At 33.5% G+C, this 16,964-nt stretch overlaps 1 protein-coding gene across 1 annotated transcript; it reads right to left on the bottom strand.

Moving 5' to 3' along the window:
* Window positions 1-15,803: 15,803 nt before the first annotated feature.
* On the bottom strand, window positions 15,804-16,397 carry LOC101266970 (agamous-like MADS-box protein AGL62). Its single transcript, XM_004229022.1, has one exon. The coding sequence runs from the start codon at window positions 16,395-16,397 to the stop codon at window positions 15,804-15,806; it is 594 nt and encodes a 197-aa protein (XP_004229070.1).
* Between the last annotated feature and the right edge of the window lie 567 nt (window positions 16,398-16,964).

Raw genomic sequence — 16,964 nt, 5'->3', positions numbered from 1 at the left:
TGTGGGTTGGGTCTACTATTTTCTGGCCCACGCAAAATTGGGCTAGCTCAGCCTGACCTATAAAATGTCAAAGTCTATATGGATTAGCTCGGATTGGGTGGGCTAGCCCATTTGACAGCTCTAAGAATAAAAGATAATTCATTTTAGTCATTCCTTAATTTTTTTAAGTTTTGAATCACTTCAAATGGCAATAACTTAATCTCAATCGACCACATTCAATTGACTGTTGTAGTAATATTAATCATTAAATATCTCAACAATTGGTTTAAATAGGAGGAGTTGTGAATAGTGGGTTACTGGGTATACTTTAATTTTATTGCTATTTAATGGGAGGGAATTGGAATGCTATTTTAGTTGGAAATTATCGATTTTTATGAAACTCTTTTTGACTATAGTGAGAATCTTTATACCATTAATAATGGTTAGTCATGAGATAATTCCTACTGTAATCATTTGAGTGGGATAATGCATGTGGATTAAAATTCTGTAAATAAATTAATTGCTCCGAAGTTGTTTAACATTAATGTTGGTGTGAGATGGTCCAATAGATTTAGGCATATACTTTAATATTTTTTTTAGTGTTTATTCCATAGTCGATGTCTTCATTTCAAAGTTCAAATATGCTAAGCCATTCACAGATCAACTTATATGTGAATTTGAGTTTTATTACAACAGAAATTTTTTATAAATGAGCATTATACTAAAAAAAAGTGAATATGTTGTTAGCTTAGCAATAATACAAAAAGTGCTGGTACAGAAACAGTGAGCAGCTTTTAGATCCATTGTTACTTTTAGTATTATAATTATTATTTTGAATAATTACTTCTTTGATAAAAAAAATAGTGAATATTCGGGTTATATAATGGGATGTGTTGTGAATCCTTTTACATACGAATAAGGTATATTTTATAAATTTAGACTTAACCGTAGACTTAAAATTTAGGAATACAAGATGTGACATATTAATAAGCACGAAATTAGGAGCTTGATTATAGCAACGTGATGAGTTTTTGTTAGGTTAGAAGTAAAGTAATATGAGTGCCTATCAAATTTGGTTACTTATGAATATTGCATAATTGGTAGATGGGGAACGTTCCGAAACATTGCGAAAGGGGAAGAAAAAATCTTGAGAATTATGGAAGGGGTTTTGCATTTAAGGTATGTTAACACTTTCAGACTTCGTTGGAGAACGTTTTCCTAATTAAAAGACTAAAAGTGGAATAGACAATGGGTTAGGCGAAAGATGCGGGGTCTCGTATCAATGGTGCGACGGGCATTGGTACGAGTACCATGTTATTAAGGGAAAATTTATAACAATAGTATGCGGATTGTAATCGAGAAAGCCAAAGAATATGGGCATTAGCTGATATATGACTACTTTATTATGTGTGATTGTGTTCTTATTTGAACTCGTATAGTTGTGATAGTTGAGGGGGTTATGTATTATGTTGATATTTGATTAATTAACATGCACCATTATCCCCTTTATGTGAAATCATATTGTGCACATGCATTGGCATGAGGTCGAGTATAAGTCGAGCACGTGGAGATTGTCCGTACTGAGGATAGTGAGATGTTAAGATTATAATTTGGGCACGTGGAGACCGTCCGTGCGAAAGTTATTTGATTTTATGATAGTGCGTTGAGTTCATCTGCATAGACATGTGGAGATCGTCCGTGTCCGTATATGGACCTCGCAAGTCCCCCATGGATCATGAACTCTCGATGTAATTCCGAGGAGTATCATGTATATATGGTGAGATACTACTTGGCATCTGAGGCATAGCATTTCATGGTGTCACATTGCATTGCATCTCATTATATTGTTTATTCTTGTTGATTATGTGTTTTATTGGTGGTTACACATTACGTGAAGTTTGATTCTTTATTGATGAAACTTGACTGGTAAGTGTAATACAGACTTGTATAAGTAAAGAATTGTTTTTTTATTATATAAATTCTCGTCACTACTTCTTTGTTGTAAGTCTATGTGATATACTAGGTACACGTATATCTTTTATTTATTCTGTTGTTTTAGCATTCAGACAAGATTTATCTTACGGAAAAGGGCCTAAAATATCCTTGAAGTATTGGAAATGGTACAAAACTACCCTTCATCCATCTATTGGCTCCAAAATACCCTTTCCACCCACCTATTGGCTCAAAAATACCCTTGTCATCCACCTTTGGGTTCAAAATTGGTCATTTATTTAACGAGTTCATATTTAAACTATTTAAATATTTTTAAAAATATTTGGCGCTCAATTATTGGATATAATTTAATTTATTAATATCATTTATAAATCAACCCACTACCCACCCATTACTAATCAAGATCCACCAATTGATATACCATTTCTAATATCAAAATCGCCTTAAACATTACTAAAGCATGACAATTACCGATTCATGAAAATGAAATTCAAAATTATTTGAGTCCAAATTGAATCCCCAATTAAATTTAGGTTGAGCCGCTTATTTAGGAGGACACTTTCAATAGGATTATGTTTCAAGCTTGAATTCAAAATTTATGATTAAAGGTAAAGAAGTTGAACTTCTCAAATTAATTTCTGCACTTTTAAAAATATAATTTTATAAATATTTATTATTTGTTTTAAATATTAAAACATTAATATATTATTTTAAAAAAAATTACTATTAAGTAACATTACATAATTGAGGCGAGAGAATAATTAAGATGAACATAGTAGGCTTTTATGATTATCGGTAATTTTTATTTGGACATTTTAATTATATTATGTGTTGATTGACGACTTGAATGTAAGGTAATATACTTTTATAGACATTTTCGCCTTAAATTCTTAGAAACATTCATTGGTATTAATTTTCCTGTTGTATATTAATAATGGGACGAATTTATTAATTGTGTATGGTCTAATTAGTAATGGTTGGGTAGTAAAATGGTTACCAAATTATATTAATAAGTTAAATTATAACAAATAGTTAAGCACTGTGTATTAAAATATATTTAAATAGTTTAAATTTAAAATCGTTAAATAAGTGGTTAATTTTGAGCCTGAAGGTGGATGTGAAGGGTATTTTAGAGTCAATAGGTGGATGAAAAGGGTATTTTGGAGTCAATAGGTGGATGGAAGGTGATTTTGTACCATTTATGATACTTCAAGGGTATTTTAGGCCCTTTTCAGTTTATCTTATGTTTAGGTTTGCTATTAGTTTGTATCATATTTAGAAGCTCTTGTACTTATGACACCAATGCTTGGGTGGTATATTTAGCTTCCACATTTTGTATTTATAAAGAACTTAATGTTGGATATTTTTACTTGTTGTTTACCTTTTACATTATTAGTTCATTTAAATTGGTAAAATATGTTGGGTTGACTTATCTATTGGTTGGGAACATAGGTGTCATCACGACTTGTGAATTTGGATCGTGACACCACATCCAAGGTGTAGGCTCGGGTCGTGACAATCCTACTAACTCAAACTCGACGTTTCTACGTGATGTTAGTAACGAAATTCCTATCTGACGCTCGTAACTCAAAATGTTGGTCGAGGTCAACCCTATCATGAATTCTCAACTCAAGAGGGGTCAAATCACCAAAAAGACACTTGATCGAATCGGGAACCACATCAAACATTCCTGAAATACAAACTAAGCATGAAACACTGCAGAAAAGGACAAAAAGGTCATTTCATTATTAAAAACCAAATAACAAGAAATGTGATATGACAAGAGAAGTTGGTTCCGGTTCCACTTAAAAGTAGTTTTATTGATTTGTCGAACATCTTATTTTCCAAAAGAAGTGTTATTGGCCTTCCAACAACAATGTCAAACATACTCTAAATATTGATACACATTAGGAGTGGCGAAAGAACGTGAGTGTAAGGAAGTAAATGATATTTATATCAAGAAAATAAATAATTAATTATCTTAATAAGGAAATAAAATATTCTTAATGATAAGGAATAAAATAAATAGGGTGTATTTAAATTTTTTAACAAATTTTCTAGACATTATATAAGGAAAAGAAATTCAAAAGTGAGAAAAAGATAAATAACAATGATGGTTGTAAAAAAGTGTCACGTCTCTCTATCTCTCTCTCTCTCTCTCTCTCTTTATATATATATATATATATATATATATATATATCCGTATATTGATACTCATCGAGAGTGGAGAAAGATCGCGGATGTAAAGTAAATAAATGAAATTCTTAATAGAGAAATGAGTAAAGGATACTCTTAATAAGAAAATAAATGATATTCTTGATAATAAGGTGTTTTAAACAGCTTTTCTAGATATCATATAAGGAAAGAAGTCCAAAAAATGAGAAAAAAAATAAATAGTAATATTGGCTATAAAGATGTGCCACATCACCTTGTATAATAAGGAATGGAATAAACAAGAAATATTTGAAACAAAAATTTAACAAATTTTGTAGACATCATATTAGGAAGAAAAAATTAAAAATGATTAAAAAAAAGATAAATAATATTATTGGCCATAGGAAAGTGTCACACCATCTTGTATATGTTTAGATTTTTATTATTATATATAGATATAGGTTGTTGGACCAAAAAAGTCAAATAAATCCACTCTACATTGGATCATCTTATACTTTTTGTGTGTCAAGAAAAGGAAAGAGAGAGAGAAATCAAATTCAATAAAAGGATATACAACTTTTGCAAACATCAAGAATTAGCATGACTCCAGGTATATGTCATTCTCTCTTCTTCCTCTTTTGGGCTTTTGGGCATGAATTTGATGATATTTGAAGAGAAAAGAAAAATTAGAATTGAAAAAGGGCATTTGAAAATTAATATAAAGAAAAATAATAGGTGAAAATGTGCTTGGTGTTATATGAATCCAATGCATCTGGTGAATGTCCTATTAATGAATATTAACTTATATATGTACACCTTAACTTTTGTAATCTTTGGGTGAACTGTTCTTGATTTTATAATACGTTATCAGTATGACTCTCTAATAACAAACTGAGTGATATACGTCTACAAATTTGTTTCACATTAAAATTGTAGGGTTTTCATTTTTGTGCTATGAACATCAAGCGAGAAATAAGAATCATAAATAATGAACGACATTAAGTCTTCAAAAAATTAAATACTTTGGCACAAAGATGCAACTAATGGAAGTCAATTTAGGCAGGTGATGACACCAACATGAAGTAATTGATTTCCGGTATTTATGTTCTTTCAATTGCATTAAGGTTTAGTTTCTAATTAAAATGAAACCTTTCTTTTTATCGAGATCCATGATGGTAAAATAATATCTATACTATTTTATGCCTTTGTATATCTTTTATGTTGTACTTTAATTGATTCAAGAAACTAATGTGAGTTTTGCAATGAAAATGCTTAAAATAGCAACTAAAACAAGTTTTTAGCGGATTTACAAATAATAACCATACAAGTGTTAGTTTTTTACAAAAAATAACATGTTTGAGACAACATTTATGTGACTTGTTTTTTCATAAAAGTCTTGGCATTATTGTATATAGATCAGATGTGTTCTCGTGTGGTGGATGCAATGATATTTTATTTTATTTGGCAATATATGAAAAACATGAATGCATTTAGAAAAATTATCGTCATGTTAAATATGTTATCCATGTATAACTAAATTTTCACAATAAATGTACTCTCTAGTATGTGATTATTTTTTCCAATACATTTAACCAAACATGCCATAAAATTATTCATTCTCCTCGCAGATGCTTAAACAGTTGTTGGTGGAGGGGAAAGAGAAGATAGGATCAGTAAACTGCCAGGAAATGTTATGCATCGTATCGTAGAGCTTCACCCTGTTGAAGACACAGCAAAAACCAGTATTTTGTCCAAAAATTGGAGATACTTTCAGGCAAGGCTTCTAAATCTGTGGCTGAGCAGGGCCTTTTGGATGTATTTAACAACTCAACAATTTTTCAGAGAAAGAGTGAATACAATTTTGTTACAATATCTTGGAGATATTGAGAAGTTTCATCTTGTAAAATCAATATATTCGTCTTTATATGCACATACTGATGGATGATTGGTTTATGTCACTAGAAAAGGTGTGAAGGATTTATGCCTTTACATGCCAGATAATTGTACTTATAAAGTGTCGTCCTGTGTACTTAATTGTCCAACTCTGCCACATTTGGAAATCTATAAGTGTTTGTTTAAACCACCAAAGCCCTTTGTTGCTTTCAAGCATCTAATAGACCTTTGTCTGCAAAAGATAACCTTTGTACGAACCACTGAGTTTTTTGCTATCAGTTATCCTATTCTTGTCAATTTTGCCTTGGTGGACTGTTGTGGCACTCAATACCTGAACATTGTTCTCTCATCACAATTGGAACACTTGGTTATTCATGGTTGTCCCTTTCTCAATCTAAATCTCTTTATGAGCTGCAAAGGCTTGAGAAAGTTACAACTTGAAATAGACGTAGTGCTGGATTGCGATCCAAATTCAAAACAGGACGAAAAATCAACTTTTGGGAAAGCTTCTTTTAAGCGTAGCAGCTACACTTGAGTTTCTCCAAATTGGTTAATGTTGCCACGAGGTAAGCATATGACATATTGTTATACTTGTATATCTTATAGGATCTGTATTAATGTAGTTCTATTTTTTGTTGCTCTAAGCTTTTGACGGCTGACACAATTTCTAAGTGGGGTCTTTTTGAGAGCTTGCAAAAGCTCTCATTAGGAATAGACTTGAGAAAACTACCTCAGACTAATTGCGCTCTACAGTTGATTAAGAGTTGCCCCAATTTGAGCATAATTCAGATTTTGGTAAGTATAGAAAACTATAATGTAATCATAACTGGATATATGTACTTCTTTGTAGTTGTGACTGCCAATTTGAATACCGGTTCCGCTCCTCTCTAAGTTTTTTTGTCCTGGAATGCATGCACTAAGTAAGATAGGTTTATGTGGTATGTCTATGTAAGCACGAGAAGTTATAATTGATTCCATATTTATTTTATACCATCAGGTATATTCTTCTTGTAACAATACTGAAACGGTATCGAAATACCTTGACAGACACAATTACTTGCTTGGACCTACAACTCAACAACCTCAAGTATGTCGCGATCAATTGTTATGAGTGCTCAGAAATTGAATTGCTTTTACAAAACTGTTGTACGCTTGTGTCTCACAGGATTTTCACAACCATTTCACTAATATTCAAAAGCAAAAGGAAATCGGTTACACAAAATGTGAGAAAAAGTTTTTAATCTCACCAACAAGCAATAATTCTATTGCTTGATGAGCCTAAGTAGATGTTACTCTACCCACAAAGCTATCACTCTAGACAACTTAATATTTTCTAAGCAATCTCATAGACTGCCTATTAAACCACTTACCTACTAATGATTTATAATTTTCTAAGCAACACAAAGGTTGCCCACTAAATTAGTTCAACTAACTAACTTAGAATTTCATATCAAACCACACTGATTCCTTTATAGTTTTAGGATCAGTTTACAATGTAAAACCTAAAGAAAGTATTCCCAAACAACTACACAATGTTCACTTGAGCTTCTGTTGTTGTTGAATATTTATTCTTCCTGATTTTTTAGGCCTTTAAAAGAGTTCTTGTATGTGCTTTTTCAAGTTGCAAAAACTAATTGTGAATATGGGGATGTTTTGTTTAAGTAGAAAGGTCACAAAACGTAAAACAATCCCATTGGCTGAGGATTCTGGCGCGTCTGCCACTGTTGGAGATTGTGCACCAACTTTTTGTACATTCTCTAGCTGGCAGCCAAAAAGAATATTGAGCCAAGAACCAGGTTCCTTCATAAGGTCCCTCAGTTTGTCAAATCATCAACACTACAAATAACATTTTTCCCCTTTTTGATGATGACAAGCATATTCACCAGTTCCCCTATCAACAAGAATTCTTGGGGTAACTGGAGTTTCATCATCTTGAAGTTTTCAACTCATTAAAATATCAATATAGCATTTTCCCCCTTTTTGATGATGACAAACCATACACCAATACCTGCATTTCTTTCCCCTGTCGAGTAGACACACTCCTTTGTTCCCTACACCATGGACCAGGTACCTTTACAAGGTCCTTGAGTTACACTGGTACCTGCACCTGAGTTACACTGGTACCTATATGTTTTCCTTGAGTTACACTGGTACCTGCACCTGAGTTACACCACCTGAGTTACCTGCATGTTTTCCTTCGACACATGCTTCACAGATTTTACTTTCACAAAATTTCAGCTTTGGCAGACCTAGTATCAGGTCCTTAGATATCAACTTATTCAATAGAGATGAGCTCACATGACTTAGTCTCTGATGCCACACATCAGCATTTTCATTTTGAGAACTTAGACATGTCAGATCATCTCCACGAGACGTTTCTAAGTTTGCCACATACATGTTTTTACACCTTTGTGCTGTGAGAATCACTTTCTTTGTAGTGATATTTACTACAGTGCACTCCTCAGATGTAAACTTTACTTCATTCCCTTTGTCACAAATTTGAGAAACACTCAAAAGATTGTACTTCAGCCCACTACCATGGTACACATTGTCAATGGATTCTTCAAGATTTTTTCACTTTATCAACACCTAAAATCTACCCCTACATTCCATCACCAAAATACACGCCTCCACCTTGAAGCACCTTGAGCAACAGGAAGTTTTTTGTATATCCAGTCGTATGTTTAGAGAATCCATTATCCATTTACCAACATTGACTGATCCTCCTCTCACTCACCTGCAGCAAGAATCACCTATTAGACTTGGGAAGCCATTTCAATTTTAAGTTCCCAGAAGGTAGATAAAGGAGTAATCAAAGTGTTTCTTGCCCATTGAGATAATTTTAGACTCTTTTTGACAAGGGCTTTTGGACAGGACCAGCTCCCCCTTTTGAAATCCTTTTCTTTTCTATATAATTTGAAAATCTTTCATGTGACTCTCTCCACGCTGAACATTCCCTTTTTGAATGTCCATTCCTACCACAATAAAGACACAACAAATTATCTGACACAAAAACATATTTGCTGTGAGTATTCAAAAGAGGAGTAATATTCAAGCTTCCTAAACCCCTTTTGTTGTAGTTTCTTTGATTTGTCACATTTGAAAGCAACTTAGAAGATTTTGTCCATCTAAGAGAATTTGCAAGGTCATCCTTAAGTTTGAGAAAATCTCTCTCTAAGCTTTTGTTCTTTTCCAAGGCTAATACAAAGTTAGTGCAGTGTTTTTCATTTTTTTTTCTCCAGCTCCACATGTAAACTAGTAGACCTTCCTTTCAGTTTTTCAGACTTCTCGGTCATCAGATACAATTGATTTTTGATTTCTAGTTTTTCGGTTTCTAGAACAATCATTTTGACTTCAATTTTCAACATTTTGTCAACCATTTTATCTCTGTTTTCATTTAAACTTTCAAACTCAGCATTCATGGTATCTCTTTAAGAAGTTAACTCAATCACTGAATCAATCATAACATTTGCTAATGTTCTCAATTTTTTAAGAGAAAAGGTATTCAGATCATGTTTCAAATCAAGAAGAGTTATCTTATCCTCATCATCTTCATTCTCTGAATGAGCCATGAAATCAAACATCTCACTGAATATGGTTTTATCCTCATGAAGCACCACCATTGACACAACATTTGGTTCATCAGGGTCTTCTGAATCGCTCAAAAAATCACCCCATGCAGCAAGGGCTTTCTTTACCACATAGTCAGCAGCAACTTTTCTATCATTTTTATCGATTACCATGTCCCTGCGCTTTTCTTTATCACCTCTTGGTCTTTGATATTCTTTGTTTTCAGCTTTAAGTAAGGGACACTCTCTTATAAAATGTCCGGCCTTTCCACACTTTTAACAGGTATCATTTTGAGTGGCAGTTCGTGGAACATTTGCTCCCTTTCTAAAGCCTTTGTTTTTCCTCATAATCTTTTGAAACCACTTGATAATATAGGACATATGATCAGCATCATTGGAGTCCTCTTCAGATCTGTATTTTAGCATCAAGGACTTACCTTTCTTGACTTCCTTCTTTCACTGATCATAACTTGGGTTTATTTCATGGGTCTTTAGATTTCAAATGAGCTCATCCATTATTAACACTTTCAAATCCTTAGCTTCAGTGATGGCATCTACTTTACTTTCCCAAGATTTGGGAAGAATTCGAAGCACTATCCTGACGTTCTTGCTCATATTGATAGGTTCTCCAACACTTCTTAACTCATTTGTGATTGATGACAGTTTTGTGAACATCTCATGAATAGCTTCACCTTCTCTAATTTTGAAATTTTCATACTAAGAGGTAAGCATATCAATCTTTGACTCTTTTACTTTTTTCGTTCCTTCATGAGATGTTTTCAAGCAATCTCGGATCTCCTTTGAAGATTCACAAGCTGAGACACAATTGAACTCATCAGGTCTTATACCACAGACAAGAAGCTTCTTTGCTTTGTATCCATTTTCAATCTTTTTCCTATCAGCTTCATCATATTTGCGTCTAGGCTTTGGAAAAAGCCTAGTGATTTCACCATCTTTCTCTTCAATCATGGGAATGAATGGTCCATCCAAGACAATGTCTCATAGTTCACTGTCTTCAGCCATAAGAAAGTCATGCATTCTAACTTTTCACCAGCTATAGAAGTGGCCATTGAAATGAGGAGGTCGAATTGAAGAATAACCCACTTCCAGATTGAGTGAAGAAGCCATTCTAGATCAGGACTCACTCTCTTGGTATTAACCAAATAGAGAGTACCCGCTTGATACCACCTGTTAAAATTTGTGTGTCCACTATCAGTCAATGGACCAGGTCCATTGACACACAAAAAAGGATATAGTAGAAAGTAAATGCAGTTTAACAACAGAGGAGTTTAACGTGGAAACCTCATTACTCAAGGGAGTAAAACCATGACATGTCTCAAAGGTTTTTCACAAGCGTTTGACTAATCTTCACAAGCAAAAGGAAATCGTTTACACAAAATGTGAGAAAAAGTTTTTAATCTCACCAACAAGCAATAACACTATTGTTTGATGAGCCTAAGTATATGTTACTCTACCCACTAAGCTATCACTATAGACAACTTAGAATTTTCTAAGCGATCTCATAGACTACCCACTAAACCACTAACCTACTAATGATTTAGCATTTTCTAAGCAACACAAAGGTTGCCCACTAAATCAGTTCAACTAACTAACTTAGAATTTCAGATCAAACCACACTAATTTCTTTATAGTTTTAGGATCCGTTTACAATGTAAGACCAAAAGAAAGTATTCCCAAACAACTACACAATGTTCACTTGAGCTTCTGTTGTTGTTGAATATTTCTTCTCCTTGATTTTCTAGCCCTTTGCAAGAGTTCTTGAATGTTTTTTCAAGTTGCAAAAACTAATTGTGAATATAGGGATGTTTTGTGTATGTAGAAAGGTTACAAAACATAAAAAAATCACATTGGCTGAGGATTCGGGCGCGTCTCCCACTTCTGCCACTGTTGGAGACTGTGCACCAACTTTTGTACATTCTCCAGCTGGCATCCAAAAAGTATATTGAGCCAAGAACCAGGTTCCTTCATAAGATCATTCAGTTTGTCAAATCATCAAAACTACAAATAATATACACAAATTTTCTTACATTTAGACTTGTCATTTAAGTTTCAGACTTCTATCGTATAGTAGAAGTTCTTGTACTTATAACACCAATCTTGTGTGGTATTTCTATTTTTCCGCATTTCATTTTAAAAGACTTAGTGTTTGGATATTTTGTTTTTCACTTACATTCTACTTTATATATTGAATTGAATTAGTTAATATTAAATTAGCCTACCTATTGGTTGGGAACATATATAAGTGTCATCACGACTTGTACTTTTGTGCCGGAACAATATTAGATGGACTCATAAGAAAAAGGTTGAGAATTATCAAGTCTTGAGATTTTTGGGAGTTAACTACAATAAAAACAACTTTAGCGGCGAAAAATATTCATATTAGCAAAGAGTACTAAAGTTTTTACCAATAATATATAGTTGGATTTAATGTTGCTATAGATTTCCAGGACATATTTAGCTGTAATTAAGTTATTGTCGTTAATTAATGGCTGATAATTTTTTGTGTAGTGGTTAGCTTTTACATTTTGATGTCTAGTCTTGTGCTTATTCTGACATTTTCATGCTATTATTTGACAATTCATTTCCTTGTGGTGAGAATTTAAACTGCTTAAGACTATTCATTCACACCATTTTCAGATTTGTCTAGCTAAAAGAAAATTGATACATAAATTATGCGAGTAAGATTGAAAATATGAGTGAGAATCTTTGAAGAGATTTTGTAGAATTCCTTCAATTAAATACTTCCACGATATCTGAGTCATTTCTTGAAATTTTTCCATTACCACTTTTTTGTTGATGCACCATAATCTCTCATGTAACACTCAAATCTAATCTCAATCTAACTTCTACCCTTTCCTACCATAATCTCTGATGTTTTTCATGTAACACTCTAATAGATTTCATGTTTTTACATATTAGTTGAAGAGCAGAATTAAGAATTAATTGCATGTTTTGACTTTCTTAAGATGGTAAGTATTTCACTAATTAGATTTTATGCTTTGACAAAATGTGTCCCACATCGTTATTGAATAGTAATCTTTTTTTGTTTATATGAATTTATAAAGCAATACTGCTTGCCGAGCTTAGTAACATGGGCTTGTAACCCAAGTGGGGGCATTAGTGTGGTGGAATGTTGGGCTGTTCCAGATGGTTGGGCCTGGCGGGCTAATTTATGGCCTGCCCTGTCCAAGCATAGAGTTGGGCCTTGCTATCCAATCGAAGGAATGGGCTGATGGGTTCCTAAAGTGGAACGGACTGCGTGAGGCTGGTTTCACAGAGCAACGAACAGTTCCCGCTCTATGCAGTGGAAGGATAACGAGTCGGTACCCTCCTAAGTCCAATAACGCCTGATGGGCTGCTCCAATTAAACCACCACTTTTGGTTTTTGTTCAAATTCTGTATTTTTCTTTTATTGATTAGAAATGACAATGTGTTGTTAGAAGTCACGATTCATACTTGTGTGATATGGTCTTTTTTAAAAATATAAAATCATAAAGGCGGAAGGAGTGTTAAATAAACTTAGTTTGCCTGTAGGCTAGTCAACGCAAACACATGAGGCACTTCAATATAGAGTTTCTAAGAGGCGCATCAAGAATCTGCATTCAGGAAGCAAGGATCAATATATTAGATTCCAGTGTTTTAGCAAAGATACAACATTTGAAGAGCGACTTCCAATGGAGTTTAATATCTTTTAATAGCCACACACAAACCAAACAGAGGAACTTCTTTCCTTGCCCAACATATTTTGCATCTTTCCACCTAAAAAACACAAAATCATGAGAAAAGTAGAAAAGGTTGCTTTGAACTGCTGATGCAAATGAAATGAAGAATTTATGCTCAACTCCTGTGTCTATAGATATTCTCACTTGTATTCTTCATCTTAATCGCATTTTTACAAACACAACCAGATGGATACACTCATACTGAAAAAGTATTGAATCCTCACATTATTGCCTTGTTGGTGGACACTATTGGAATTTAAGACATAGGACATCTCTGTTTCTAAGTTCCAATTATACTGCAGATTTTAGTTTGCAGCACAAAAAACAAGGTGTGCCCCATAAAATCCACTTTTAAATTAATACTCTTCTAATTATGATTCCAGCTCATACAAGTAGTAAGATATTTGATCGCGTTGCAATGAGCCTCTCAAGCACACATTGTGAGACGACTATTATGCTGCGGGCACCAGACATCTGTCGTGCTACGGGCACACATACTTGAGCTAGTTCATTTGTAGATCCAAGATGGTAATCGGTCTGTCCAGGTGTTTCAAAAAAGTGTCATCAGCATTGTCGCTGAAACCACATACCTATAAACAAATACTGAATAAGGTAAAACTTCTCGTGCTTACGTATATGTATATATACCACAAATACCTGTCTTACTAAGTGAATGCATTCCATATCATGTTAAAGGTTTGACGGAATACATAAGATAACGGGAGAAGAAATTTAGAAAGTACTGAAACCAGTATTTAAAATGACATGTTTACACTAAGAAATTTAGGAGCATTATATATAGTGTTTTACGTTGATGCAGTTGTAACCAACATCCAATGCGGTACTATGCTATGCACAGTATATATAAGGAGTGAAAAAATCAATGAGATCATACTCATATCATGGCCACATAATTTACCACTACTTACCCAAATCTGAAGTATACTCGAATTGGGGCAACTCTCAATCAACTGTGGAACACAAGTAATCTGACACAGTTTTCCAAAGTCTATTCCTAATGAAAACTCTTGCATGCTCGTAAATGGAGATCCCTTAGGAATTGTGTCAGCAGTCATAATGCTTAGGAGAAACAAAAATTAGAATTGCATGAATACAATTACTTTAAGATATATAAGTATAACGACATGTCAAATGCTTACCTCAAGGACACTTAAGCCCATTTGGTGAAACTCAAGTGTAGTTGCGGTGCTTAAAAGAAGATTTTCTAAAGTTTACATTTCATCATGTTTTGGATTTGGATTATAATCTAAGACTTTGTCTATTTCAAGTTGTAACTTTCTCAATCCTTTGCAATTTATAGCAAACTGATTGATCAAGGCCTTTTACAAAATCCTTGTTAGAACTCGAAGTTTGTTAAATTATCAAAACTTCATATCAACTCAAAAATAACATTTTCCCCCTTTTTAATGACAACAAATTTATTCAACTTTCCCTCTTTCACTGACTCCCCTATTCTTCAAATAACAATTTATTTTTTAACATGAAAAATAATATTATAATATTTAATTGTGTTTGGCCATGAAATACAAATAAAGATTATTTTTTAGGATTTTGTTTCAGGTCAAATAAGTTAAAAAAAATGTTGCAGCGCACATAATTTCACTAGATTGACGCTTTGAAATACACTCGAAAATCCAACAATGGCAATGAGGCAAAGCTAAATAGCTACCCGAAGAAGTCATAATTGAAATACTCTACCGCCTCCCTGTAAAGCTAAATATAATGCCTATCAAAGCACTGGCACAATTTTCTCTCAGACCTCCACGCCCATAGACAAAAAGAGAAACTCAGTTAGCATGGCCAACTTCATACTTATCCTCGACGATGAATTCCTCGATAGCATTTCAATAAAGGTTAATTTTCAGCTGCTCATACATTTCTGTAGCTGGGTTGATAGGGAATATATTTAATTTCCTAAATTTCCTGGTTTTTGGGCTCTTCCTCCTAAAACTAGTGTATGGTTTAGAATATGATATTGTTAGTGATGATTATAAGGTGGTTTATCTTTCATATCATGATTTTTTTATGTGAATCTCTCCCTAGTTGGTGTGTTGTAATTTTTTTGTGTGCATTCTATAGTGTAACTTGTATGCACTTATAAATATATATAATAGTGCTTGTTATGGGAAGGAAGGCCCCTCATTGTCGCCCTAGCAACAGGCATTAGTCTTATAATGGCATTCTGTAGTTGATTAGTGGTGCTTGTCTTGAAGCAATCTGAAGGTTAAATTGCTGGGTAGATTCTCTAAAACAGAGGGGATAAATTATGTAAAAATTATAAACTAAGGTTGTAAAAGGACATTATTTTTTAAATGGACCACAAAAAAGCAAGACAAAGAAATTTATGAAGTACCAAAACAAAAGCTTATTCCATTTCATGATGAACATACTAAAAGATAAAATTAAGATCAAAACTTAATCATCAATATGGAATACTTAACTCAATAAATACCAAATTATGTTATTGAACTTTAAATAAAGCAAGAAAAACTTATTCACCGGATCCAGATGACCCTTCGCCGGAAACGGACGAAGTGCTTTCCCTAGCTCTTAAAGGAGCGAGCGCACTTCCAATGGTTTTATATGGGAATTCAATACCACACTCCATAAGTTGGCTTGCTAGTTTTTCAACTTTTTTATCCGCAGCCTCCAAGGACTCGCACAAGATGTTAAGATCAAAAAAACTAAGTTTTTCATTTGAAGGTTCTGTCCTCAATGCTTGAAGTGCTTGCCCATGTTTTCTTTCTCTTTCGAGTGTTCTCTCAAACTTGTTCAGCTTTTTATTGAGCTCATCAATATTGGCATTTTGATGAGCTACAATGATGGGGTTAGGATCATCAGTTTCAGGTGGAGGATTCTCTCCGATAAATTTATCCACAATTGACTCGACGGAAGGGTGTCCACATGCGTATACTTTGTTGCTAGGAGAAAAAGCTACAATAGCAACATTAGCACCACACAAAGTCGAGAGCTCACTTGCCTTTTTAAATAGGCCGGCACGTCTTTTTGATAATGTTACTTGCAAGTTGGTTTGATTTTGAATCTTCGCAATTTCAATTTTTTTGCGGCCATTAGGTTTTCTCATGGCTAAGCTTTTGATTTGAGAATGTAAAAAAATGTGATGTTGAGTCTTTGTTTTAAAGATGTATTTATAAAGATAGAACCACTATATTATTTGATGAAAAATGAATTCAATAACAAAAAAGTAAAAATATTTATGATGGTATTCTTTAATTGGTAGGATTTGACCCAAATCATAATATTAATTAAATTTTTGTTCAAATTTAGCAAAGTTAATAAGTAAATCAGTTTCTGGGATAATTTTTTTTATTGTATTTGTAAATTTTCTAAATTTGCTCTTATTGAACTATGTATATTTCCTAATGTAGACATGCTTAATTAAAAACTTTCCACTACTAGATTTAACAATATGAAAGTATTTATCTTCTTACTCATAATAATGTATAAAAAAGTTTTAAAATGCCCCTAAGGCCTAGCTCAAGTGGCAAAATGTGGAGGATTTGTGGATTAGGTCGCAGGTTCGAGCCCCACACCATGCAAAGCGAAGCCCAATTTTTACATAGAGAAGAGTAGAGGGGCGGGTCCATTATCCATCGAGCTTAGAAGAATGTGATTGGTCCAAAGTGCGTCG

The sequence above is a fragment of the Solanum lycopersicum genome, chromosome 1, assembly GCF_036512215.1.
Source record: "Solanum lycopersicum chromosome 1, SLM_r2.1".
NCBI classification, from domain to species: Eukaryota; Viridiplantae; Streptophyta; class Magnoliopsida; order Solanales; family Solanaceae; genus Solanum; species Solanum lycopersicum.
This window is presented reverse-complemented; position numbering and strand designations above follow the sequence as displayed.

What these genes read in the sequence shown, in the direction of transcription:
- LOC101266970 (XM_004229022.1), bottom strand. Translation starts at nt 16,397, where the DNA reads ATGAGAAAACCTAATGGCCGCAAAAAAATTGAAATTGCGAAGATTCAA.